At 40.6% G+C, this 25,573-nt stretch overlaps 1 protein-coding gene across 1 annotated transcript in view; it reads left to right on the top strand.

The window, feature by feature from the left end:
* CACNA2D3 (calcium voltage-gated channel auxiliary subunit alpha2delta 3) overlaps positions 1-25,573 on the top strand; it is an 867,979-nt gene that overhangs the window by 244,322 nt on the left and 598,084 nt on the right. The window contains exon 4 of the mRNA XM_059161213.1: positions 7,975-8,034. Coding sequence (XP_059017196.1) covers positions 7,975-8,034 — 60 coding nt within the window. The remainder of the gene's footprint in view (positions 1-7,974; positions 8,035-25,573) is intronic.

Here is a 25,573-nt window from a genome sequence, read left to right on the forward strand (position 1 = left end):
CCGTCAGAGCCTTCATTGATAGGTGATTTCTTTTGTGGAAAACAAATGTCTATCTTCAAGCTGACATAGTCCCATTCATCCTGGACTATCCTTTCAAGAAGTTAATGACAGTTCCATGGCCCAGGAAGGAACTCGTCCAGTTATTCTCCTCCAGCTGAAGTGTCCTGAGAGGACTTTTTAAGCTTTATGGTTCAGTAGACTTGATTCTGTTATTCAATGAAGCCATTCCCAAGAAGGCTACATGAGCGGGAGCCCATGCCATCAACTGCGGGATCTTTTGGAAAAAGTACTTTTCTTCTCTTCCTCACTCCCTGCCTGACGCCCTGGTCCTCGGGCAGCCCCTGGAGCAAACTTTGGTTCTTTCCATCTGCAGTAGATTCGCACGGGTTGCACTTGGGCCAATGTAGCCTTAGCTGTAGAATGAGGCGGCTTTGGTTTGGAAATTGACCATTCCTGTTGATAACAGGCACTGATTGAATCAGCCTCAAATTGATAACAGCTATCTCCCGTGGAAACAAAGATAGTTTGTTATTCATTCTGATCCTGTCTTCTGATGTAAGCTCTAGGCTTATTTTGTCTTGTACAAGTCTGATGTGGGCTTCGGTAACCTGAAGGAGCTGGGAAAGGGGAGGAGTGAAGGAAGGGGAGAGAGCCCCAGGTACCGGCTGGATGTGTTTGCGCTTTTGTTCCATTACCTGCTTTCTCTGGAAACTTTATAGATTAGCTTTTATAATCCACTTTGAAATGTTTGCCGTTTTGAAAGCAGAAGCAATCTTTGCAGCTTTCAGGCAGAAGGTCATTTTATACAAAATGTTCATTGGTGTGCAACAAAGCTTATTTCTTCTACAGGAACAAAGAAATAATGAAGGCTCCTTAAAAGCTGTTTTTCTCTAAAGAAATGATCGTCTTGATAGTTGGTGATTTCTATGTGTCATTTCTATCGGAACTGAAAAGTAAAAACATTTGTATCAATAAGGATTACTGAATATTAGGAAGCTCTCAGATAGGACTCTGTGGATTTCAGGGTTCCACAGTGGGATGGAGAAGAGTTCCCTGTTTAATTGTGTCCATCTTTCCAGGTTCTTGATTTTGCCCTGGCTTCTTGCCTGCTGGTCCTTGGTTGATGTGGCCCTCTATCTAGGTCTCTGAGATCTGGTTGTTTCTGGAACATTTTTTTGCCTCCAGAAGTTTGTTTGCTATGTTCCCATGGGCTGGGACACTGGCTCAACACCTTTCCTTGTTCTGCAAGAGCCTTCTGTTCTCCTTAGCAGCACAACTTTGATGTCACTTTCTTTTGGGAAGCGTCCTAGCCTACGGCCAGCATTCTTTGTCACTTGCCCCTTTATGATGAAATCACTCTTTCCCTTGTGTGTGACTCTTACCCTTCTGCAAAAGCTTCATGTTGCCTCATGGCTCCCTGGTGGTACAAGTCTCACGCTTTGGGAAATAGTGATCTGAGTGTTCCAGCTACAAAAGCAGCAAAGATGAATCTACACAGAGTAATAAAAATAACCTCTTGAGAACAAACGGGAAGGGATTTTCATGCAGAAGGAATGGAAATGTAAATTTGAACATCCTCCTCTTCCCGTCCACCCCCCCCCCCCACTTAATGGTTCACAAACTGTTGGTTTCTGACCCTTCATATAAGAAAGGAGTGTTTGAAATTAGCCCTGGGAACAAATCAATCTCATTTTGTCCCGATTCCCAGAGACATCTTTTTATGTGCTGACAGCATTTTAATGAGGATAGAGATTTTTCGTTTTATTTCTGGGATCAATTGAGTTTGAAATCTGGGATGCAGAGATGACCAGGGTCTCCTCTGCCCTCACTCCTGTAGATGGTCAACATGTTGCGTTCAAACTCTGACACATTATAGGGTACTAGGATAGCATTAACCCCAGGCACACACTGCTGGGCAGAAGGTGTAACTCGTCCTCCATCAAACTGCAGCCCTTTAAGCAAAGGCTGGTGAATTTAGTGTAAGGAAAAGATGAACCGGGGGGCGCCTGGCTGACTCAGTGGGTTAAGCCACTGCCTTCGGCTCAGGTCATGATATCGGGGTCCTGGGATCGAGTCCCGCATCGGGCTCTCTGTTCGGCAGGGAGCCTGCTTCCCTCTCTCTCTCTCTCTGCCTGCCTCTCCATCTACTTGTGATCTCTCTCTATCAAATAAATAAATAAAATCTTAAAAAAAAAAAAAAAAGATGAACCATGCCACACCGGGTATGGTTGTGACCTCAATTATCACTCTTGATTGATCTATTTGGTTGTTCTTCTACACTGTTTAGTGCTTGCTAGATTTGAAAAAAGACTCATGTGATCTCTCTGCTATTTTTGACAATTCAATCATTAGCTTCGAGTGAACCATTGGTGCAACCCAAAGCCATGTTAATGGTTATGGATTTTCCTTAGAATCACCTCAGTTGAGCTTAACCGCCCCCCCCCACTTTTTTTTTTTTTTGAGAAAGAATTATGTATTCATTCCAGAAAAAAATGGCAGTAAAAATGCTGACCTGATTATTAAATGTGTTGTTGCAAAACGTTAAATGAAAACCACAAAATGTATTAAGTACTTTGAAATCTTTGTTAAATTCCAATATCCCATTATAACAGCAATTACAAGCCAAAGCTTTTTAGTTTTAACATGAGAAATAAAAATAACGTTTTTCTTTCCTGCTCCATATGGTTTTTATATTTCTGTTTTGCTTTAAGGATTTTCGTTTGTAATTGCTCCCTCCCCCGCCTTTTCTCCTTTCTTATTAAGAAACTTTTTTTCACTTGTACATAATTTGTTCATTCTGATAGAATTAGTAGGAGTCTAGTAGTAGGTTATTTTGTTGCATATCACATTTTCTGTTACTTTCACCCATCCCCTCACGGTACCATCCTTTCTTTCTTTTCTCCTGTTAAGCCGACATGATCAGGAATAAAGAAATAATAATAATAATAAATAAAATAAAATACAAGTAGAACAAACAAAATCGTTTTCTTTTTCTGATCTAATTTATACTGTGACTTGGTGTCCCATTTCCCCCCTCCTGAACCATGACGGAAAGCTTGACTTCGACGATGTCTTTAGCTGTAGTCTTGATTTAAGTGTTTTTGGGGGAGGAGATGGGAGACTGCATTCTGTAGCATCATGCTGATTATACGTGGGTCATTCTAACAAGAAATAAGATGTGATCTTAAATGAAATGCTTTAATATCCCACTATTCCTCTTGGCAGTTTTGCCTTCACCATGGCTATAAATAGTGTCCATGGTCCATGGCTTCTAGCATTTCTTATTTATAAAGATAGTTTTGTTTGTGTTTATTTCACTAAAAGGGAAGAGTTATTTGGAAATATTAAAAGTCGCTGAAACATACATCAACTCATGAACTGCAACTTTTTGGCTCATAGATGCTTTGTTCCAAAGCCAGGATGTGTATTCTAGTACACTGTTATCATTTTTGTTGAGTGACGGATAGCTCTGGCATCAGAGTGGGGAGGATCTGTGGACAACACTGCTGTTTCCTTGCCTTAGAGCTCAGTTTTGAATGCTAGTCTTCAAAACCATTTTTATTTCCAGTGTTCAGTTTTAATTAAAAACCACATTCACAATTCTATAATCCCATCTGCAGATCCGAAAGGAGAATTCATACAAAAGAAAATTAACTTATTATTATTAAAAGCACACTGCCTTTCCAATAGGTATAATCGAGGAACAGTTTCCCTCGGGCTCAGTGGTTCCTTATATAATAACTAAAATATTAGCAAATTTTAATTGATTTTCCTTACCTGCAAGTGGTAATAAAACTTATTTTTAAAACGTACTTAATTTGACTTAGATGATAAGGGTATTTGCTCAGGAAGGAGAGATGAGAGGCTGTTCTTTTCTGCTGGCAAACGTCAGAGGTGGAAGTTGAGTGGTCTTGACTTTTAAATGGTGATTTAATTTATTTTCATTTTATCAACAGTAGGAATTTCTGTCCTCAGGACTCTGTTTTAGATAAATTGATAGCACATGATATACTTCTTAAATCGCATTTCTTTTGGGGCACCTGGGTGGCTCAGTGGGTTAAAGCCTCTGCCTTCGGTTTAGGTCATGAACCCAGGGTCCTGGGATCAAGCCCCACATCGGGCTCTCTGCTCAGCAGGGAGCCTGCTTCCTCCTCTCTCTCTCTGCCTGCCTCTCTGCCTACTTGTGATCTCTGTCTGTCAAATAAATAAATAAAATCTTTAAAAAAAATAACATTTCTTTTTACTCGTGTATCTTCTTAAGAATATTTCAGAAGAGCATCTGTCCTTCATTCTTTCCCAAAGGGGTACAGATCTTGATGTGCTGTTTGTCATTACTGTTGTGCACTAGAGATGCACTTGTTTTTGGGGATTTGCCCCTGAATTTTCCCATAAAATGTGGGCCTGTCTTCTGGTAGCATCACAGGGCAGATTGGAATAGCCCCGTGGTCCATTGCAGCAAGTGTGAATCCTTTCAAAGAGCCCTATTCCAGAGTAATTCCTTCCTTTACATGAGATAACTAGTACGTATTGCTGCCAGTGGACCATCTTTTTTTGAATCTTATTTCTTAAGGCTTTGTAGTAAGCTTGATGGGAAAATATCTTCATGGAAACAAAAAAACCCACATATGAATTAAATCAAGTTAAAATAAAAAAAGGCATGTGGCAAATTTAACTTGAGAATGAACATAAAAGCTGGCTAGCTGACTAGCAGGGTACTCCCTGCTCCACACAGAAAACAGGGTTCTGGCTGATCTTAGTAGTTAGTGCAATGGTATTGAATTGTTTCCAATATATTCCCTTCTTGGACCCCGTTGTTATAGGATTTGTGTCCCCTTGGTGCCCAGGTTCTTGGTCACACTGCTTTGAAGAACGAAGACGTAGACCAGATGAAGAGTGGTGGGCAGCAAAGCAAAGTTTATTGAGCAAGAGTACAAAAGAGTACAAAGGAGGGAGCCCTGAGTGGGTTTATTGAGCCGAGTACAAAGATCCTGGAGAGGGAGGGAGACCTGAGTGGGTTGCGTCAGAGTTTCTAAGTTTAGGGTTTATACCAGCTCTTTTGCAGAACTTTCTTAAGCAATCAGGGTGTGCTGAGTTGTGCTGATCAGGGCTTTGGTCACGTATCTGTCTACCTATTAGGTTCATGTCCACATGCTGATGGTCTTTTTTGGCTGACATCTGGGGGCTTAGGTCTTAACTGCCCCTTGCATTGATATTGACAAATGCTTTTGTAGTTAATTGTCTTATTTTAGGAGGTTTTGTAGAAGTCATTTCTATAAAGACTGCAAAGCAGAATGTCAGTTGTGGTCATGTCTAAGCTGCAGAACAGGATGTCAGTGCTGTTTTCTCTTAGCTGTCGTGATCTCATATTTTCTTGTCGGGGATGCTATCTAACCACCTAACTGTCTTACTAACTCCTAACACCATGACGTGTATTTCAGTGGTTGAAATACATTTCATGTTATGTTATATATGAATTTTGTATGGTGTATATGATATGCATATACATATATATACACAAAGGCAAATGAAATGCATTTTTCTATATACACGAGATACATTTCGTGCTGTATTATTTCATGATAATTTCAACTACCTATTATTTCCATCTTGTTCTCTTATTTCTTGATGTTATGCTGCTTCATTGTTTCCCTCATTTCCAACTGTTCACTTCTTCCAATACTATCTGTCTTGGTCATCCTGAAGTTTTATCCTCTTCTTATCTCCCAATTGTTTGCACATGTCATCCCCATTTCTTCTCTGGGTTCTCAGAGTACTCAGACACCACGGAACAGTAACCTCTGTGTGTTTAGGTAACTATCTAAAATATATATGACTTTTAAATATATCTGACATGACTTTTTTTGATAATGTAAGTGTCCAGACATGTATAATATTTGTAACCATTCTGTAAACCTCAGTATGTAACTGATTTCATGACACATACATCAACATTCTAAATCTGTTACAAAGATGAAGAGAATAAGCTCTCCGAAATACGTAGGTTCCTTGCACCACTGTCCGTCGCTCATCTGTCAAGGTCCACCTGGATCCATTTGCAGATTGGATCATGTGATCCCAGGTGGCTGCAGACGCCATTGTTGAGGATGACTCTAGGAAGAGTGTGACCCAATGAAAGCTTGGAGCCAGCGGGTCCAATCTACATAGAGTGTGTCTCCTTATTTTTCCTTTTCCCTGTTTCTCATCCTCTCCGTGGTATGCTTCTCTTCTAGAAAGCATGTAATGTCTTCTAGTGAAGATACTTATATACACAGATTTTAAAAAGATGAATGAAAGTTGAAAAGCCTTGGAGGGCTGGGGGATATCATTAATCAAAGCAGCAGGGATGAGTTCAGCTCTAGGATGAGGGCTGCTGTTTTTTGTCACTGGTTCTCAAACTTTAGTGGCTTCTGAATTTCCTGGGGGGCTTGTTAAAGCAGATGGCTGGGCCCACTGCAAGGGCTTCTGATTCTGTAAGATGGGATGGGGCTTGAGAACACTCATTTGCAACATGTTCACAGATGAAACCACTGCTTCTGGAAGGGGACAGCCCTCAGAGAAGCACTACTCTAGGGTCACTGTTTCAGGGGTTTCAGATGAAGAAACTGAGGCCTGAGAGGGGAAGGGGCTTGCCTAAGATGTAGTGGGTTGCATCTAGGCTAGAATTAGAACTGGGTCTTCTGGCTCTGAACCTGTAATGTTCTCCTGGGGTCTGTTCTTTGATTGACCAGAGAAGGGAAAATCTCTTCCGGACCACCTGAAGGAAGTGTGGGAAACCCAGATTTGCTACCCCTCCCTGATTCCTGTCTGTGGGCAGCACTGTCCTGGCTGGCCTCTCTCTTTCTCTGTATGTTCTATGGAGAGAGAAAATTTAATGGTCTGTATTGGTGTATTAATGTTACCCACATATATTCCAACCTCTCCATTCCCATCTCCAATTTAGTAATTATTCATGGAACATTTGTCTGTTGATTTGTAATCATTTAGAGATGATGAGTACCTATGTCATCATGTTTCAAACATGGCCTTAGATTAAACTCGGGTCTGTATTATGTCAATTAAAAACAAGTTAAAGATAGCCTAGGCTACAAGAGTAACCAGGAGAAAAATAGAAACGGCTGAATTTTTACCTGGATCTGATGGTTTTGCTTTTAGTTCGATGAAATTTCAGTAAGCTATTATCTCACTAAATGAGTTTTCTTCCATATTCTCTAGCCTATGTTTTCAACTTAATGTTGGCAAATTCAAATCAAAGTAAAAATGATTTCGACAGGTGACTAATGGCCTTTAAATGGAATTTTATGAAAGTGCTTTCATAAGAATATGGATTGGTTGAATTTATTTGGCTAAGAAGAATAACAAGAGTTGTGTATTTATGGGTACTGCTTATTGATTTAATTTCAGCAATTTTCTTATTGGAATGCAGATTGTCAAATGGCATTGAGGTGCCATCAATTCAAATAATTGTCGGCTCATAATTATACCCTAGAACTGGATGCAGAAAGAACTGCTTTGAATGATTGAGGGAATTCACACAAGCAGTGTTTCCCAAACCAAAGGGGAAGAAAGTTAGCCCACTTAGTGTTGGGCTTAACTTAATGAATCCTGACCGAGAGCCTTCTGTACCTAGAGAAGACACTCTTCTAGGTTGATTTCAGCATCCACATATGGGGCCTCGAGGGCCAGTGTCTTTGAATTGTTACAAATTGCTATGAAAATGGATGCAGAATTTGTGCGCATGTATACACACATACCATGCTGGAAAAACGTTGGTTCAACGATGAAGGCAAAAACCAGATTTGGACACTGATGTTGCTCTTCTCAGTTTTGTGGGCACAAAGGCTCCAAGTCACCGTGCGCGTGCCGTGACACAGTCTGTCATCTTGGGGCAATGGAGAAATAATCCATCTTTTCACATTGTTGGCAGGGGGTCCGGGTCACAGTACTGATCTTCCATGTTGCCTTCTCTCTTTTCAGCGTCTTGTGGAGGCTGCAGAAGAGGCACACCTGAAACATGAATTTGACGCAGACTTGCAGGTAACCGATTCTGGTTGAGTTAAATTTTTCATGTGTTGGCTGCCGAACGAGAAACATGAAGTGTGCTGGAAACACCTGCTTTCAGTACCTGGGAGAGAGAGGCTTTCAGGAGGGTGGAACAGAGTTGGAATAAATGTGCCTATTTCTTGATGAGGCAGGGTGGTGATCCCCAACCGTTTCCACCATGACTATTATAGTTGGTAACGACACCCGCTCATGCACAAGCTTAGAACCAGATCTGGATGAACTCCTCCCCAGTTCTGGAGGACGTAACCAGTCAACTAACAATAGTCATCAGGACTCCTAATGGCATATTGATAAGATAGACAGCAGAATATGTGTAAATCCCGCTTCCCTGACTGAAAGCAAAATTGGTGATGGATGTAATCTTGAATTGACTGTTAATTGTGTCTAAAAATTAAAGCATTCACTGAAATGGGGTTAGAGCATCTACTTAATAAACTTCTGCAGTAGATCTTTTATCCGGCTATGGCATACCTGTGTTCGGCTAAGAAGGATTTTGATGTTGCCATGTGCATAGAAAACATTTTACAAGGTAACAAATGAATTGAATAATACTTGGAGGTTCTTTTGAGTTCCTCTTCCTCTTGAAGGAAATCTTATCTGTATTCTCATTTTGAGTTCTATGGTGTTTCCTCACTGCTAGGTAAACAGAAGGAGTGAATCTTAATCTTTAAGTCTGTGCTTTGCTAGAATGTATCTCTTCTAGTGGCATGTGGTTACAGTTAGGAAGTAGTGTTTATTTTGCTGTGTTTTCATTTATTGGAAATGATAAAGGCAGACATAAATATGCAAGCACAGAGAAGGTGGTGTTACAAAAATAGCCTTTGGTGTCTTCATTCCATGGATGAACCTCTTCTCATCCCTCCCCATCTATATTTTTTGCCTTATGGGTAAAAGAATGCTCACCCAAATGGGGGTAATTGAAGAAAGTCTAGTAAAAGGAGTATTTACGAAGGTATGGTTAGAGGAAACACCCAGACACCAACAAGTGATGGTGTTAACCCAGGGCAAACCACACTCCTGGCCTGAGGATCAAGAGGAAGGAGTGGTTTCCAGAACCAAGGTAGAGTTGCTATCTGGAAAGGGTATTTGATAGAGATGCACAGCCAATCCTGGTGAACTAGAAAGATGAAATTTAGGGGGATAATATCCTGATAATGGTGTCTAGCCTTCTGATATCTTGCTGGTACCCACCATTGGCTGAAGCCAACTACTGGTGGGGTTGATGTAGTTCAGTCTTCTGAAATTGAGCTATGTGCAGAAGGATGCAGAGAGGGAAGAGAGGGAAGAGAAACTGTCAAACCCACCATTTGGTGGTCCTTTTTAGGCATAAACACCAACATATGAAGCAAAGAGAACCAGGACTGTAGCCAAGCACAAGAGGTTCTGGGGGTAGGGGTGGGTGGAGAAGTGCCAGGGACTATTGGTAATATCAGGAGAGGGGCAGGGAGGCCAGCCCAGCTCTTTGAACAAAAGCACAGGAGAAGGGGCAGAGGAGTCAGCTGAAGAAGCACCTTGCTGCCCCCAGCCAGGTCTACTTGGTGACTGTAGGAAGATCCAGGGGCCCTGTGCTGGCCTTATTTTGAGTGTGCCTCCTCTTCAGAGAGTTTGGAGTTCTTAGAGTGGGACAGAGAAGCATCAGGAAGCAACTTTGTGACTATGAGGGTTGTAAGGACCTCTTGAATGTGTTGCCAAGAGAAACATTCTCCTTCTCCTGGTGGAATATTCTTGTTGTAAGTTACCATAACCCAACTCAGAGAAACTCAAATGAGATTATAATGTTGAGTAAAATAAGAATCCCTCTAGTTCTAAGGGTCCACTCAAATAAGATACAAATAAATAGACATAGATGATAAATAAGTTTATACATAAATAAGAAGGGAAAGCTCAGGGCACCTTGGTGGCTCAGTCAGTTAAGTGTCCGACTCTCGATCTCTCAGCTCAGGTCTTGATCTCAGGGTTGGAATTCAAACCCCACATTGGGCTCCAGGCTGGGCATGGAGCCTATTTTTTTTTTTTTTAATGACAAAGAATAGGGAAAGCTCTTACAGTAGAATGTCAATTAATAAATACAGGAGAGATGGTGGAGATAGAAGATTAGGGTAATAATTCAGGCAAGAATCTTCAGTGGATACTAAAACTAGTAGGAAAGAATTCGTTGAACATTGATAGTTTCAAAGTATCTGTCCACAAGTTACTTATTAATTACAAAGGGGAATGTAGCAACTTTACCATGGGAGAAACCTGGCAGATGCCACTTGAAAAAGGTAATCAAAGTTAGTGTCACTGGTGATGAGACAAGGGGACATCAAATGCCTCCGGATGTGTGTTGAGCTTTAGGACAGCATCCTGATGTAGAATTCTTGCCCAGAATGTGTAGCCTGAATTTAATCATGATAAAACATCAGACAAGGGGCACCTGGGTGGCTCAGTGGGTTAAGCCTCAGCCTTCAGCTCAGGTCATGATCTCAGGGTCTTGGGATCGAGTCCCGCACCGGGCTCTCTGCTCATTGGGGAGCCTCCTTCTCCCTCTCTCTGCCTGGTTCTCTGCCTACTTGTGATCTCTGTCTGTCAAATAAATAAATAAAATCTTAAAAAGAAATCAGACAAATCTGGATTGAGGAATTTTCTACAGAGTAACTGGCTGGACTCCTCTTCAAACCTTCCAAGTTCAAGAAAGAGAAAGAAACATTGAGGACCTGTTCTAGACTACAGAATGCAAGAGATGTGTAACAATGAAATGTGACCGATCCAGAACCAGAAGCTAAGATTTGAAAATGGACTCTGCTTTAGATAATAATGATGGATTAATGTTGAATTTCCTGATTTCCTTATATTATACTTATATGGGAGAGACTGGCCTTGTTCTTGGATTTTTCTGGACCAAGTATTTGCATCCACTGGTCCAACAGGAAGCAGTGAGTTTATAGGAGAGTGAAAAAGATTATCGGAAAAATCTGGTGGTGTTTAGAGCTCATCTAGTCAATTTTATTCTGAGATCAGTTGTCTACAAAACATGAATGGGCAAGGGAGGTAATGATGTAATGACCCGAGGGGATTATTTATTCTTCAGCAGAGGACAAATGTTCTGTGATTTAACTCAGCTAACCTAGAACCATCCTTTTTTGTCCCTAAGAAGTGAGTGTTACTTTCAAGAGTGTTCTGATTTCCTATTATTGAAGCTTTCAGTGGAATTCTGGTGTAGTGCAGCTGATTCCCTTGTCAAATGTGGTGTTATAGGCGTAAATGCAGCATTAGCATCTCTCTCCAAAGGAGAGAGACAGACAGAGACCGACAGAGAGAGAGACTGAGAAAATTAGTTCTCTTGGGCACAAAGAAGGGGAGCCCAGTTTATATCAGGGGCTATAGCTATGGTCTGCATGAGGGTAGAGGTTGAAATAATCTGTCAATATTACAGAGGGTCATTTACTACCTGGACCTCCGACCTTGGCAAAGTCTTCTTTGGATCAGAGTAAACCATGTGTGTTTTTGTGAGAACCTGTGAAAGAGAAGGCTTTGAGAAAATGAATGTGCATGGAAGAACGCAGGTCTTCTTCAATGAAGGTTTTGAAGCCGCAAAGCTTCAATGCTATTAAATGCAAGTCTTAACAGCTTGGATGTCGGCCCCATCGCTGTCACTGGGATAGCAGGTCTGCGCACGGGCTCTGGGTTTATTGCTACCACAGTCCATTAGAGCTGATCAATTGGTAATCTGGGTTCCACTGACCTCTTGACAACCCCTGCCAGTGGATTGTTTTTATCAAAAAAATTTCAGACTACCATCTGCTCGTAGGGAGCTAATGCGGAGGGTGTCCCTGTGCTATTAGTTCTGAGAGATCTGGGAGTCTGTTTCCGTACAGAAACAAACAAACAAACAAAACAGAATGGTGCTTTTATAAAATTTCCTGAACTTTTTAGCTTCGAGTCTTAGACCCCTGTCCCCAAAATAGAAAAGAAATGATGGGTCTGCCTCTTTCCATTTAGATTGGAGTCTGCATCAGTGCTTTGAAAATGAAGGATTTGCTTCTCATTGGTAGAATCATCAAGAGTTGTGGGAAGAAAGTTATGCCTCCTTGATGGGCAGGATTTTATTTTTCATTTAAATGTTGTCTTACAGTCTCTTTAGAGGTTGATGTTTTTCTCATGGGCTTCTGGCCTTGATATCAGCAGTCCCCTTTGTAAGATCCTCTGACACGGTATTAGCTTATTCTGAATAAATACTATATGGGGGCAACAAGCAGAATCCAGCCTTGGAAGGGTAACCCACGTAATCAGCCCACCATACAGCACCTTCCATGGAAACCGGAACTGCCTGGTCCTCTTTGTTGGCCGGAAAACTTTATTGTTAGCACGAGGGTCAGTTCAGCCTTCTCTCTGACTTGTCCCTCTCCACGGGTGGCCTGAGGGTCCCAAGATGGGTCTTCTCTTGGTTTTGTTCTTTACCCTCTGATATCTCTCCATTTGGGCAATTTATAGTTATAACTGAACAGAACAGCCCCTTATTAAAGGTTTTTTATTCTGTGCTTTGAATTAACATAGGGTTTTTTTTAATGTAAAGCTCATATGAGATGGATAATTATAATAATAACAATTGAAAAAAAAAAACCTGTGTCTTGATTATAATGTACGATTACTTTGGTGTTTTGCCCTCATTCAACCCAACGAGAGGTAAGGCTGGAGTGGTGGGAGCAGACGCTGGCCCCGATTATCCTATCCATTGATGAATTTCCAGAAAACTAGGTCTACACGTGTAGCATAACTTGGAGAGAATGCTTTCCCCTTCTTACATACTCCTTCTTTTTGGGTTTTTCCATTGGCAGTGAAGAAGATGAAAAAAAAAGTCCTTTTGACAGTTTACTAAAAACCTGCTTATCTTTGAACCGCAAACATATTTTCTTTGAAAGCTGTCTCCAGTAAGTGCCAATTGCACAGAGCTGGTGCACAGCAGAAAAAAAAAAAAAAAACAAACAAACGTGGTTTTGAATTGTGTAGCCTACAGAAGCCTTTGCAATTGCAAAGTTTTCTATAATAATTTTTCTTTGTTATTTTGTAAGTAATAGGAAAATAAAAAGCCTGGGGACATGCAGAGGGATAACAAAAGTGTGAGTGGGGAGGAAATGGGGAATGGAGTGTCTCGAACGTCCCCTCCTGGTCATCCCCAAGTCACAGACCTACCTTGCAAATGCAGTGGCCTAACTGCAATGTTGGGGTCGGGCGTTTGGAGGGAAGGAGTCTGACACCATGATGGGGAATCTCCACGTGGTGATACACCCCCCCTCCCGGGGGCAGCCTCCCACCGCTGTCTCCTGGCCAGACCTGTTAGAGCGGGAAGGTCCTTGCTCAGGGGGTCCCTGGTGAAGGGAGGGGCTGGCTCAGGAGCTCCAGGGTCCGCCACCGTAGGAGCCTGTATCAGCATTCACGGGGAGAAGAAGGTCTTTCCCGGAAAGGCTGAGAAAGGGCAGCGGAGCCGAGAGCAGGAGAGCAGAGCTGTCCTTTTTCCCTGACAACACCTTCCGGCTGGTCAGTGAGGCTTTGCCCTGGGGAAACCCGCATGTTCTGGGTATGACCATAGGATGGGTTTAGTAGAAGTTCTTTCTGAGCAGAGGAAATCACGATCCTCACAAGGTTTTTCATGCCCTCCTGTCAAGCTCCGATTCATTCTTGTCCCCTCTGCCTCAGTGAGGCATCGAGCTCCTTGGAGGGAGGAGCAGAGCACAGAAGACCCCGTCCCCAGAATTAGAAATGATGCTTTTCCTAGAGGTAGTGAATCTGCTTTTTGTGCATTATCAAGAAACACAGGGGTCACATCTACAAGAAATTAAATGACAAGAGAAGGAGGTTTGCACTTTTTCTATTAAAGTAACATCCCCCCTTTCTGATCTAACTTATGAGACCATGACCATTTTTTCCCTTTTTATCAGCGTGGTGATGGGGGGTAGTCACGTTAGTCCTCTGAATTTTAAGATATTACATTTGGATATTTCTTAGTTAGGCGCCACAGGTCATATATGCACAAGACTGACATGTAAATGTTCCCCCAGAATCTCTGTGCATGCACATTTAAAAATGAAAGCCATTTCTCAGTTGCCACATAAACACTCTCTGTGTACACACACTATTATTTTTGTTCATTTGGTTGGAATGTTAACAGCTTTTCATAAGGTCCATGCAGGACTGGGCTTTGTGTTAATGAGTTGTCTGGTGGTCCCCTGTGAGACACAGGACCCTGACTGTTGGTCATGTGAAAGTTTAAGAAGGGGTGGCAGATGGAACCTCTACTTGACCCAGCCCAGAGAGCCTTGGTCTAGAAGTCTGGAAATGTGGGTTCCAGTAGATCCCATCTACCTGGACCATTTATGTGTTTCAGAGATCTGCTACTGTGGTCTCTTTGCTCCTCCATGAAATGATGCACTTGTAGCATCTAGACAGTTTCTAAGATTTCATCCATTTCCCAAGTGCAGTGGCCATGCAACATGTAGTTGTGCTTAACCTCCTCTGTGTCCAGTGTCTGTTGTGGGTATGACCGTGAGCTCAGCGGATGCTGTCTTTTCTCATAATATGCACCATCTAACAGTAGTGATGGATATTAAAGCCACAGTGAAGTAAATAATTATTACATTTCAATCATGATCAACGACATGACCGAGAGGGACAGGGCATTATCACGATGCACAACTAGCAGAACCTGGGAGTTCAAGGCACCTTGGGGCAAAGCCCCCAGTAGTGAGCCTTGGCAGAGTAGAGAGTCTAGAGTTCACCGCCACCACCGCTAGAAGAAATGACCCCAGACACAGAGAACCCATAATATCTTTATTTCCCATAAGTGCAAAACTTTTATCTTCTTTCCATATAATAATTTTTCTCACCTCTAAACTCTAATGACATTTTCTTTCTGCTTCTTTTCTGATGCTCGCCATTTTCTATGCTGTTAATTTTATCCACATATGTCTATGTATTGCTTAATTTAACATTTATCCAGGACTCAGTACATGTTAGGCTCTGTTCTAGAATGTTCTCAGTATATATTAAGCACTGTTCTGGGTTGTGGGACTTCCACAAAATGAGATGTGACCCCTGCCCCCAGGAAGTTCTAATCTGCCTTTTAAAGTATATTTTTTAAGTTGTTGCTTTAAAGATTACAGTGAGCATACTTAACTTAAGTGTACAGTGTATCTAGACTTAATTTAGTGTATGAAGTACCACTTCGTGTGGAACAAAAACTTTTCAACGGTGTAATTCTACCTACCACCATCCTTTGTGGTATTATGGTATATTGTACTTCCGTACGTGTTATAAATAACATAAAAGCGTTATTTTTATTTGGCTTCATGTTTGGTTTAATCAGCAGTTTTCTAAGAAATTAAATAGGAAAAAAATAGCAATATATTTTACCCACACATTTGCTATTTCTGGCGCTCTTCATCCCTTCCTATGGATTTAAGTTTCCATCTGTTACCGTTTCTCTTCAGCCTGAAGAACCTCTCTTAGCATTTTTATTTATTTTACTATTATATTTTTACATTGCACGTGTGGGAACCACAACTTCTCTCAGCTTTTGTTTACCTAAAAATATCTTTATTTCACCTTCATTTTCGAAGGGTAATTTTGCTGGTTATAGAATTTTTACTTGACAGTTTATGATTTTTTTTTAGCACTTGGAAGATATAATCCCATTCTCTACTGATCTTTAATGTTTCTGATGAGATGTCAGCCATCATTTTTATCTTTATTCCTCTGTATACAGTAAGTCATTCTTTCTTTGCTACTTTTATGACTTTTCTCCTTATCTCTGATTTTCAGTATACTATATAGTGTGATAAGTAAAGGGTATTTCTAGATGTGATTTTCTTTATATTCTACTTGAAGGTTGCTGAGACTGTTGAATATTCTTAACATATTTGGAAATGTTTTGACAGTGGGGAGCCTGGGTGGCTCAGTTGGTTAAGTGTTGGGTCCCACACTCAAGGTGGAGTCCACTGGAGGGTTTGCTCTCTCCCTCTACCCGTCTCCTGCTCACATGCATGCTCTCTGTCTCTAAAATAAATGAATCATATGGTTTTACTTACTTGTGGAACATAAGGAATAACATGGAGGACATTGGGAGAAGGAGAGGAGAAGGGAGTTGGAGGAAATCAGAGGGGGAGATGAACCATGAGAGATGGTGGACTCTGAGTAACAAACAGAGGGCTTTGGAGGGGAGGGGGGTAGGGGGTTGGGATGGCCTAGTGGTGGATATTAAGGAGGGCACGTATTGCATGGAGCACTAGGTGTGGTGCATAAACAATGTATCTTGGAACACTGAAAAAGTAAAATAAAATAAAATAAATTAAATAAATGAATAAATAAAAAAATTTAACAATGATTTCTTAAGAATTTTATTGCCCCATTCTTTTAAAAATTCCTTCTAGAAATTTAAGTCACACCTATGTTAGACAGCTTCACCTTGTCCCACAGGTCCCTGTGGCTCTGTTTTGTTTGTTTCCAACCTACATCCTGTTAATTAGTCTCCAGGTTTACTGACCTGTTCTTCTTCTGTTAAATTCATTCAGTGAATGTTTTATTTTATATATTGCACTTTTATTTATTTTTTTTTAAAGATTTTATTTATTTATTTGACAGAGAGAAATCACAAGTAGATGGAGAGGCAGGCAGAGAGAGAGAGGGAAGCAGACTCCCTGCTGAGCAGAGAGCCCGATGCGGGCCTCGATCTCAGGACCCTGAGATCATGACCTGAGCCGAAGGCAGTGGCTTAACCCACTGAGCCACCCAGGCGCCCTATATTGCACTTTTAGTTTGAGGATTTTCATTAAATCTTTTTTATAGTTTCTATTTCTGGCTGAAATTCCTTGTCTGTGAACTGATTATAGTCATATGGTTGTTTTATTTAAGTCCTTGAACACAGCTACAAAATTTTAAAATTTCTTCTCTGATAATTCCAGCACTGGGTCATTTCTGTGTCTGTTGACTCCTTTTTTATTTTGAAGTGACTTTTCTTTCCCTTATTCATGTGTCTAGTAATTTTTTCTTGTATGATGGGCATCATAATCATAGCTTTGACTGATTTTTATAAATTTCTTCATTATATTTTAATATAGTTCTATCCATGTGCTAGGTGTTCTAAAAATACCAAGTTTATTGAATTTGATTAATTGGTAGTAGGAAACACTTACTTATGGCATGAAGAGACAGAAATGATACATCATATATAGCAGGATATCCTCCAGTGTTTTGATATTCTGCATTCTAACATTACATAAATATTGACTTCTTTGTTCCAAAAGTACCAAACAGGGCCATTTTCTGGCTGAAAGAAAAAGAAAAGTGCATTTTTGTTAAAATGCAAACACTATTTCTTAAAAAGTTATCATTTCTACAGCTTAGTTATATTAGTACCATCATGTATTCTAAATCCCAATAAAGGGATTAATATTAACAAATTTGGACAAAAAATGCAACTCAATAGCGAGAATAATTGGTTTGGTTTTATTTGACCAGTCATCTTACTTTATAAATCAGAGGGGGAAAATTATATTATTTGCTCCTTTCAAAGTTATTTTTTATGTGTCTGTACAACATTTACATATTAATGAACTTTTTTCTATGCTACTTTTGTGTTTAGAAACTCTGGATCTTGTATATAATTTCATTAACAAATGCAATTTGGTAAAATGCCTATGTGTTTTCCTCACTGTCCTAGTTTTCTTGCTACTATATATATATTTTTTTTATCATGACCATGTATATTTCAATTTGTAGCTAATAGTTGTTGTAGAAGTCTGAGTTACTGCTTTTGAGAGCATTTTCTTTCTTAACAAACTTATTGGCTCTTTTGTGATTCTTTTAACTTCTGGGTTTTCCCAATCAGGCTTTCTCAAAGCTGGGAATACTTATTTAAAATAAATATTTGTTTAAAACACATTTGTTTTAAATAATATATTTTAAACACAATGAAACATTACCAGTTTAAACTTTATTGAAAGTTCCAATTTACAAATACTTTTAAAATTTAGTTTTATTGTTTTCATATACACAGTGTGCTTGTGGTGTTTTGGACATCAGCCATTTTGGCTAACAGGGGCATTTTGGGACACCAAGACCACCGTGGAATATCTACAGTAATGTTAGGTAAACCCTTAGTGGTTCTTTAATTGTAATATTCAGAGTTCCCACAGTACATTTTAGAAACCATAATGTCTTTTGTGAAGAGAGCTAACTGCAGAGGCCATTGGCAGACCCCTGAAATTAACCTTGAATCTTTCTCTAGAAAATTGTTTGGCAGCAGTGGCAGTGTCCTTAAGTTGCTGATTTTTCACCAAGTATCGTTGTGGTCCAGGGATTTGGCAACTGCTATTGATTTTTTTTTTTTTTTTTTTGAGTAAAACTTGAACTTGCTGGCAATCCACAAAGTAGACAACTCAACAGAAATTTTCTGTTCTCACTTAAGCCTATTCAAAAAGCACCTAATATGTACTCAGCTGAATTAATCCTCATCTTTCATAGTTTGAGGTTAGTTTGTGATGTAGATGTTTATAATGCCTACAACATGTCTTTGGTATGGTAATCCTAATTCTTCACATTAGAACTTCTTTCATGACTAACAATTTTAGGATATTTCTCTTTGTTGATTAATTAATATGAATAGACTAGAGTAACAATGATAAGAATAATAGGCACCCTTATAAAAAATGTATTAAGTGCAACGATGTGAATGGAACTAGAGGGTATTATGCTTAGCGAAATAAGTCAATCAGAGAAAGACAACTATCATATGATCTCCCTGATATGAGGAAGTGGTGATGCAACATGGGGACTTAAGTGGGTAGGAGAAGAATAAATGAAACAAAATGGGATTGGGAGGGAGACAAACCATAAGTGACTCTTAATCTCACAAAACAAACTGAGGGCTGCTGGGAGGAGGGGGGTTGGGAGAGGGGGGTGGGGTTATAGATATTGGGGAGGGTATGTACTATGGTGAGTGCTGTGAAGTGTGTAAACCTGGCGATTCACAGACATGTACCCCTGGGGATAAAAATATATGTTTATGTTTATAAAAAATAAAATAAAATAAAATAAAATAATGTATTAAGTGCAGGCAGTGGCTTAAACACTTAACAGACATTATTTCATTTATTTCCTCTTCATGATGCTATGAAATAGATCTGTTATTATCTCTGTTTGACACATGGAGAAACAAGATTGAGAGATCCCGTTATGTGCCCAAGGTTTTACAGCAGTGGGTGGATGAGTCAGAATTCATACCCAAGTCTGATGGCTTCAAAGACCAATAACTTATGTTGGGTCATGGAGCCACAAGTTGTAATATGAACCTTAATTTACACTGGACAAAATCTTGTAAAGCAAGAAATTTAAGATGATAGTTATCATGGGTTATTGAAAAGATCTATCAAATTCTTCAAGAAGAAATTCTTTAAAGTGTTAAATTCTGACCCAGAAACCCATGAAATGAAAAACTCTTCTTAAAAAAGATTTTATTTATATATTTGTCAGAGAGAGAGGGCACAAGTAGACAGAGAGGCAGGCAGAGGCAGAGAGAGAAGCAGGCTTCCCACTGGACAAGGAGCCTAAGGTGGCACTTGATCCCAGGACTCTCGGATCATGACCTGAGCCAAAGGCAGTGGTTTACCTATTTTATTTTTAAGTAATCTCTACAGTCAACATGGGGCTTGAACACACAACCCAGTGATCAAGAAGAGTTGCATGCTCTACTGACTGCGCCAACCAGGTGCCCTGAAAAAAAAAAATCTCTTAATAAAATACAAGGACTTCATAAAAATGATTACACATAGCTTTACTGATATTATTAGAATCATAAACATAAGGGAGACCCTTCCTCAGTTGGAAATTAGATCTGTCTTCTCTATAGTAACAAGTGTGACCTTTCAAAATGTAAACAGAGTTGGGTTACATATTTGCTTACACTCATACTTCACTCATTCTGAGAACAAAAAATGAACTCCCCATGTACCTACAGAGTACTACACAGCCTGCTCAAAATGTGGATTAACAGCTGCCTCCAACTCTTTGTGTCTCCTCTGCTCCTGACTCACTTTCTTCTGTTCATTGAGCACACCAGTAGGGTTTGCTTGTTTATTTTCTCTCTCCATCGGCAAAACATAAGCTCCATGAGGGCAGGTACCTGACAGGTGGTGGACATCCACAAGTACTTATTAGAATTAATTGAAATTCACAATGGTGATATTATTATACTAAAATCCACAGTTGACTGATGAGCACCTCAGTGCATTGTGAGTAATTTATGAAGTTGTCATCTGTTTATTTTAATTGGGAAAACATCTGATCCTTTCTTCGAATAAATACAAATGGCTTGACCAGAAGTGATTCAATTATTGCTGTAATAGTCAAAGACATTTTCATATATTAATAGCAGCCTTTTATTGAAAGAGTTGGCTTTTGTTGTCACTTGTAATAAATTCATGAATTTGCTAATTTTCCTCACCCCAAAATATTTTTCTGCCACTCAGTATGTAGTTACAAATATATGAATATACTAATTAATTATAAACCAATTAATTAAGTTTAATGAATATTATATTAAATGAATATTTATCAAGTTGTTTTATTTAACAGATATATACCTATAGAGAACATGTTTAAAATTGGAAAGGAGAAAAATTAGAAGGGAAACATGCTCTTACAACTTGGGTTTCCTCTTTTGGGCAGGTGCCCACCTACCTTCCTATTTGGCATAATCAGAGCTACAGATGTAGTATGTCTGTATTAGAGGTAGCCTCTCACATTACAAGCAGGAGTTCTGGGGGAGACATAATCAGTTTTTAAGAGTGACTGTTCAGCAGCAAAATGGTTGTGATTGGAAGTCATCTGAATCTTTGTATCTACTAAGAAGGGAATTTCCAGCAGTGTCATCCCCTTAGAATACCGTTAAAATCTTTAAGGATCTGCCAGTTCCTCATGGAAAATCCTAGATATTACATTGCACTTGTCCATAGCAAAATCAAACAACAGACAAAAGAAGCAAATAACATCGAAAACAAAACAGCCTTTCTCATGCTGGTAGTCGTTAAAGGGGGAAAGATAATTTTCTTCCTTGAAGTATTTCATTAGGTCGCCTGGGGCCTGAAGTTTTGCTAATCAGCTGTGTGACCTTGAGAAAGTCATGTGATCTGTCAGACTTCATGTTACTTCAGGCCACTGGGGAGTTGGAGTGTGGGAGGAGAGCTGGTTTGATTTCCCTCCCTGATCTAGAGCTACCTAAGTCTGTGAGGTTGTGGCATTTCGCATGGGAAGGATAGCAATCATTTCTCCATAGGTTGCATGCTCATTCTTGCAGGAAATCCAGCAACTTCTACTGCATAGCATTGTCCTGAGGGAAACATCTCTGAGAAAAAAATTCTCTTTCTTTTCTCCCCCTCCTTCTAAGTAGATAATATACTTCCTATTTTAAACTTGAAAAAGGGAGATTTCAAGAAAAGATTCTGTGATTGTATTATTTTCAGACACCCCCATCAACAACTTTATTATTTTAGGTTTAAAGAGATTCTTATGAGTAATATAGAAGGACCTTTGTGTTCATGTGTGTATGTGCATGTGTTTGAGTGAGTGTACACGTGTGTGTATGTATGTGTATATGTGTGTGTGAGTGCACATGTGTGCACATGTGTTTTATGTATATGTGTGTGTGTGTGTGTGTGTATGCATGTGTCCATTTGTGTGCAGTGTGTGTGTGATTTTAAGAACTTAACTGTGGAAATGAAATGACTTGCTTTGCTCCAAACCTTTGTTTGCTGTATAGTTAAATTCAGAACCGAATCAAACCTTTGCTTTGACTTATTTGGAAGTGATTATGTTGTGCATATGAATGTGTTCATAATATAGGCTTCCTCCTAAAAGGTTTCAGGTGACGGAGAACATACAACCACCACGAGGAAGCATTTTTTTCTAGGTTTAAAGTCTTTTGTCATTTCACTCCATGAGACGGGCTGAAATGTAGAGGTGGTACTGATGAAAAGAAGCAAGAATGGAGAGGAGAAGGTTTTATAGCTTCGTATAACATTTTCTGAAACTCAGGTCAAGAGCACAGAGGACCAAGGCCAGCTTTAGTCTGTTCAAAATGCTTTTTTTTTTTTAATTTTTTTATTATGAGGCAATGAAAGAGGATTCATTATATCTGTTGATTAACAATCTGGATGAGGAGGTATTAGCTATCCAGAGAATGTCTTCTAAAGGTTGAAAGGTGCCGGCTTGACCCTTGGCTTTTTTCCTGGCTCGTGGCGAGACCCAGGGCAAATTTCTTCGCCTTTCGGAGTCCCGGTTTCTTCTGTGTAATTAGGTGGGTGATACTCTCCCATATGGGTGTCAAGCTCCTGTGGGGTTTTTGACCATATGGAGTATTCGGCACACACTGTCTAGTACAGAAGATGATCCCAGTTTGACGTAACCATCGTCACCATTGTGATGATTATTTTAACCAATACTCTCGATATGCAGAGACATTGATTACACTTATAATTGGATATTTAGTCTCTGCCTCCTTTGCAGACTGCAAGCTCCGTGAGGCAGACTCCACATCTGGTTTTTGGCATTGCAATTGGGGCTTAGGCACCTGACTGGGACTCAATGAATATCTTAAGAAAGACCGAATGACTGGGGGAGAAAAATGAAGGATCATCTCAAGAGTTAGATACCCATGAGGAAGGAGGTTAAAAAGCATCATTTGCCAAAGAGAAGATAGGTGATGCTTCTGGAATTGGTAGTCACTTCTGCAGCAGGAGGGCTGCCCAGGCTTAGCATATGAGCCATTTCATGCTTCTTTGGGAACGTGGTGGGCCACACAAATGGTTGTTTCATGTCCAAAGGTGGGCTGAACTCAAACCACCTTTGGCCATGCCTGTACCCTCCTAGGAGTGTGTGGGAGAAGCCTCTCCTCAAAGTAAGCAGAGAGAGCAAGAGACCTGGAACGATTTCCCCGCATCATCATCAGCCAGCATTGGAACACGAGACTAGCTAGTTGCTCAGTCTGGTTTCCTTGTTTAAACAGGTTTCTTTCTGTGTCAGACAAGGCGCACAAACAGGAGACTCCTGCTAGGACATATTTTCTCTTCCTGTTCCAGTTTCAGGAATGGCTCTAAGGGCAATCTCTCTTGTAACTGCCTGAAGTATTCTGTCTTTATTATTAAATACCAGGCATTTATTATATTCTACACTTCTTTTTGACTCTCTGTGCCAAATTTTTCTGTGACCTTCTGAATAAATAATGACATTGAACTGCAGAGCAGGTGGTTCTGGGAGCATGCTTTCCCATTTAAATTTCCAGGAGCACCACCGCGCTCTTAGAAACATCTTAGCAGGGACAGATGTCTGGAACTTAACTGTCTCTGGCTTTATGTATTCCACACCAGAGACAACATTAACTATCAGGTTAAATTCAGCAAAATTCCCTTTGGTGTGGAGACACCTAGATAGACTTTATGGGTCTCTTATGCCATAATCCCAACTGCAGGTTTAATATTTTTTTATTTTTTATTTTTTTAGGATTTTATTTATTTATTTATTTGACAGACAGAGATCACAAGTAGGCAGCGAGGCAGGCAGAGAGAGAGGGGGAAGCAGGCTCCCTGCTGAGCAGAGAGCCTGATGAGGGGCTCTATCCCAGGACCCTGGGATCATGACCTGAGCCAAAGGCAGAAGCTTAACCCACTGAGCCACCCAGGCGCCCCCCAGCTGCAGGTTTTAACCTTGAATCTTTTTTTTTTTTTTTTTTTAAAGATTTTATTTATTTATTTGACAGAGAGAGATCACAAGTAGGCAGAGAGGCAGGCAGAGAGAGAGGAGGAAAGCAGGCTCCCTGCTGAGCAGAGAGCCCGATGCGGGACTCGATCCCAGGACCCCAAGACCATGACTGGAGCCGAAGGCAGCGGCTTAACCCACTGAGCCACCCAGGCGCCCCTAACCTTGAATCTTATTCATACCTCCTGCCAGGTCCCTCTCCTGCCTCAGAGTATCATTTGAGAGGAGTTGCGGGATCTTGACTCAGAATCCCAAGGTGTGTCTTATACTTGAGACTGTCGGGCGAGGTTGCGGTTGGTGGGATCCTCACCGTCACATTTAACCCTCACACCAGTCTGGTGGAGGTGGGTATTATTATTGCTTCCACTTCACGAATGATAAAACTGACATTTAGAAAAGGTAGCTAAGTTCCCCAAAGTTCCACGGGACCCAGTGATAGGCCGAGGGTCAGAAATGAACTGGTTTCGATTCCATGAATGAGGCTTACGTCTTAAAGCTTTCTAGAAAGCCTCCTCTGTTTATGGATGCTTATTTCCCTCGCCTTTCTCAGAGCTGGTGTTGATGAGTGATTGGAGGTTGTAACGAACTTGGAAAGAGACTGTCAGAGGTATGGGTTGCGCGCAGTAGAGTTGAGTAGGTGTTGTTTTCATTCTCCTACTCCACTAGGCCACAGCATTGCCTCCTGCCATGTTTAATGCTACTGCTTCTACATTGTCCCAAGTCCCCCTTTACAGGCCATAGGATGCTCTTCCCAGGGCACTGGGGGCTCTGCTCTCAGAGGAAGCCAGAGGCACCTTGTGAGATACGATCCTGCAGTGAGCTTGTGAGTGGTGTGTGGGGAGAGCTGTCATCTGCAGCATTTGCATACCAAGGGTATACCCTGAGTATTCATTCATTTCTTCATTCATTCATTCATTCATTCATTCATTCATTCATTCATTCTTTTCTTGGATTTACCTATAAAGGAAAAGATTCCAGAATATTTCCCCGAGCTTGTGGGGGCATGCAGGAAGCCAGCAGCAATTGGAAGTGCCCGGCACCATGAGTCAAGCACCCAGGGCTCTCTCTTTGTTTCTTTCCCTTGCCTTTCTCCTCTTACCTTTAAGTCGAAAAGATTAAAAATGGGAAAAAGGCGAGCAGGTGACTCCTGCACTTGAGCAAGGAGGTCCTGGGTGGGGGGGGTCCCTTGGGAGTGTCTGCTGGTGGGATTCAAGTTACTGATGTATGTTCTTCCCATGTGGCAGAATCCAGCTCTGATTTGGAAAGTTCACCTGGCCTCTGTGGGGGGAGAGCTGTTGTCGTATTTGCTTTTCTGGGAGAGGTAACTATTTTCTGCTGCACGGTTATCATGTTGAGGGTTGGGAATCAGGGCCCACTGGCGATAAGGATTTAATGAATACATATGAGAAGAAGAGACTCAGGCCACTGAGCAGAACAGTACCCCAGGCCACTTCTCATTTCAGGATGATAAGATATTTAGGGGAGTAAATTTCAGACGATCACGGAAGAAAAAAATATTCGAGGGGCCTTGGGGTGAGAGATGCGTTCTCATCAGTGTTTTCAACAGCAGATAAGTGGTCCACATCACTGAGAACCTTGTGAACCACCTCTTGGTTTTGTCCATTGTCTTTTTTTTTTTTTTTTTTTTTTTAATAATTCACTTATAGCTTTAAAGAATATGAATAAGTCTGCCCCCGTGCTCATTATTCCACATGGCAGAGAAGATGTG

The sequence above is a fragment of the Mustela lutreola genome, chromosome 2, assembly GCF_030435805.1.
Source record: "Mustela lutreola isolate mMusLut2 chromosome 2, mMusLut2.pri, whole genome shotgun sequence".
NCBI lineage: Eukaryota > Metazoa > Chordata > Mammalia > Carnivora > Mustelidae > Mustela > Mustela lutreola.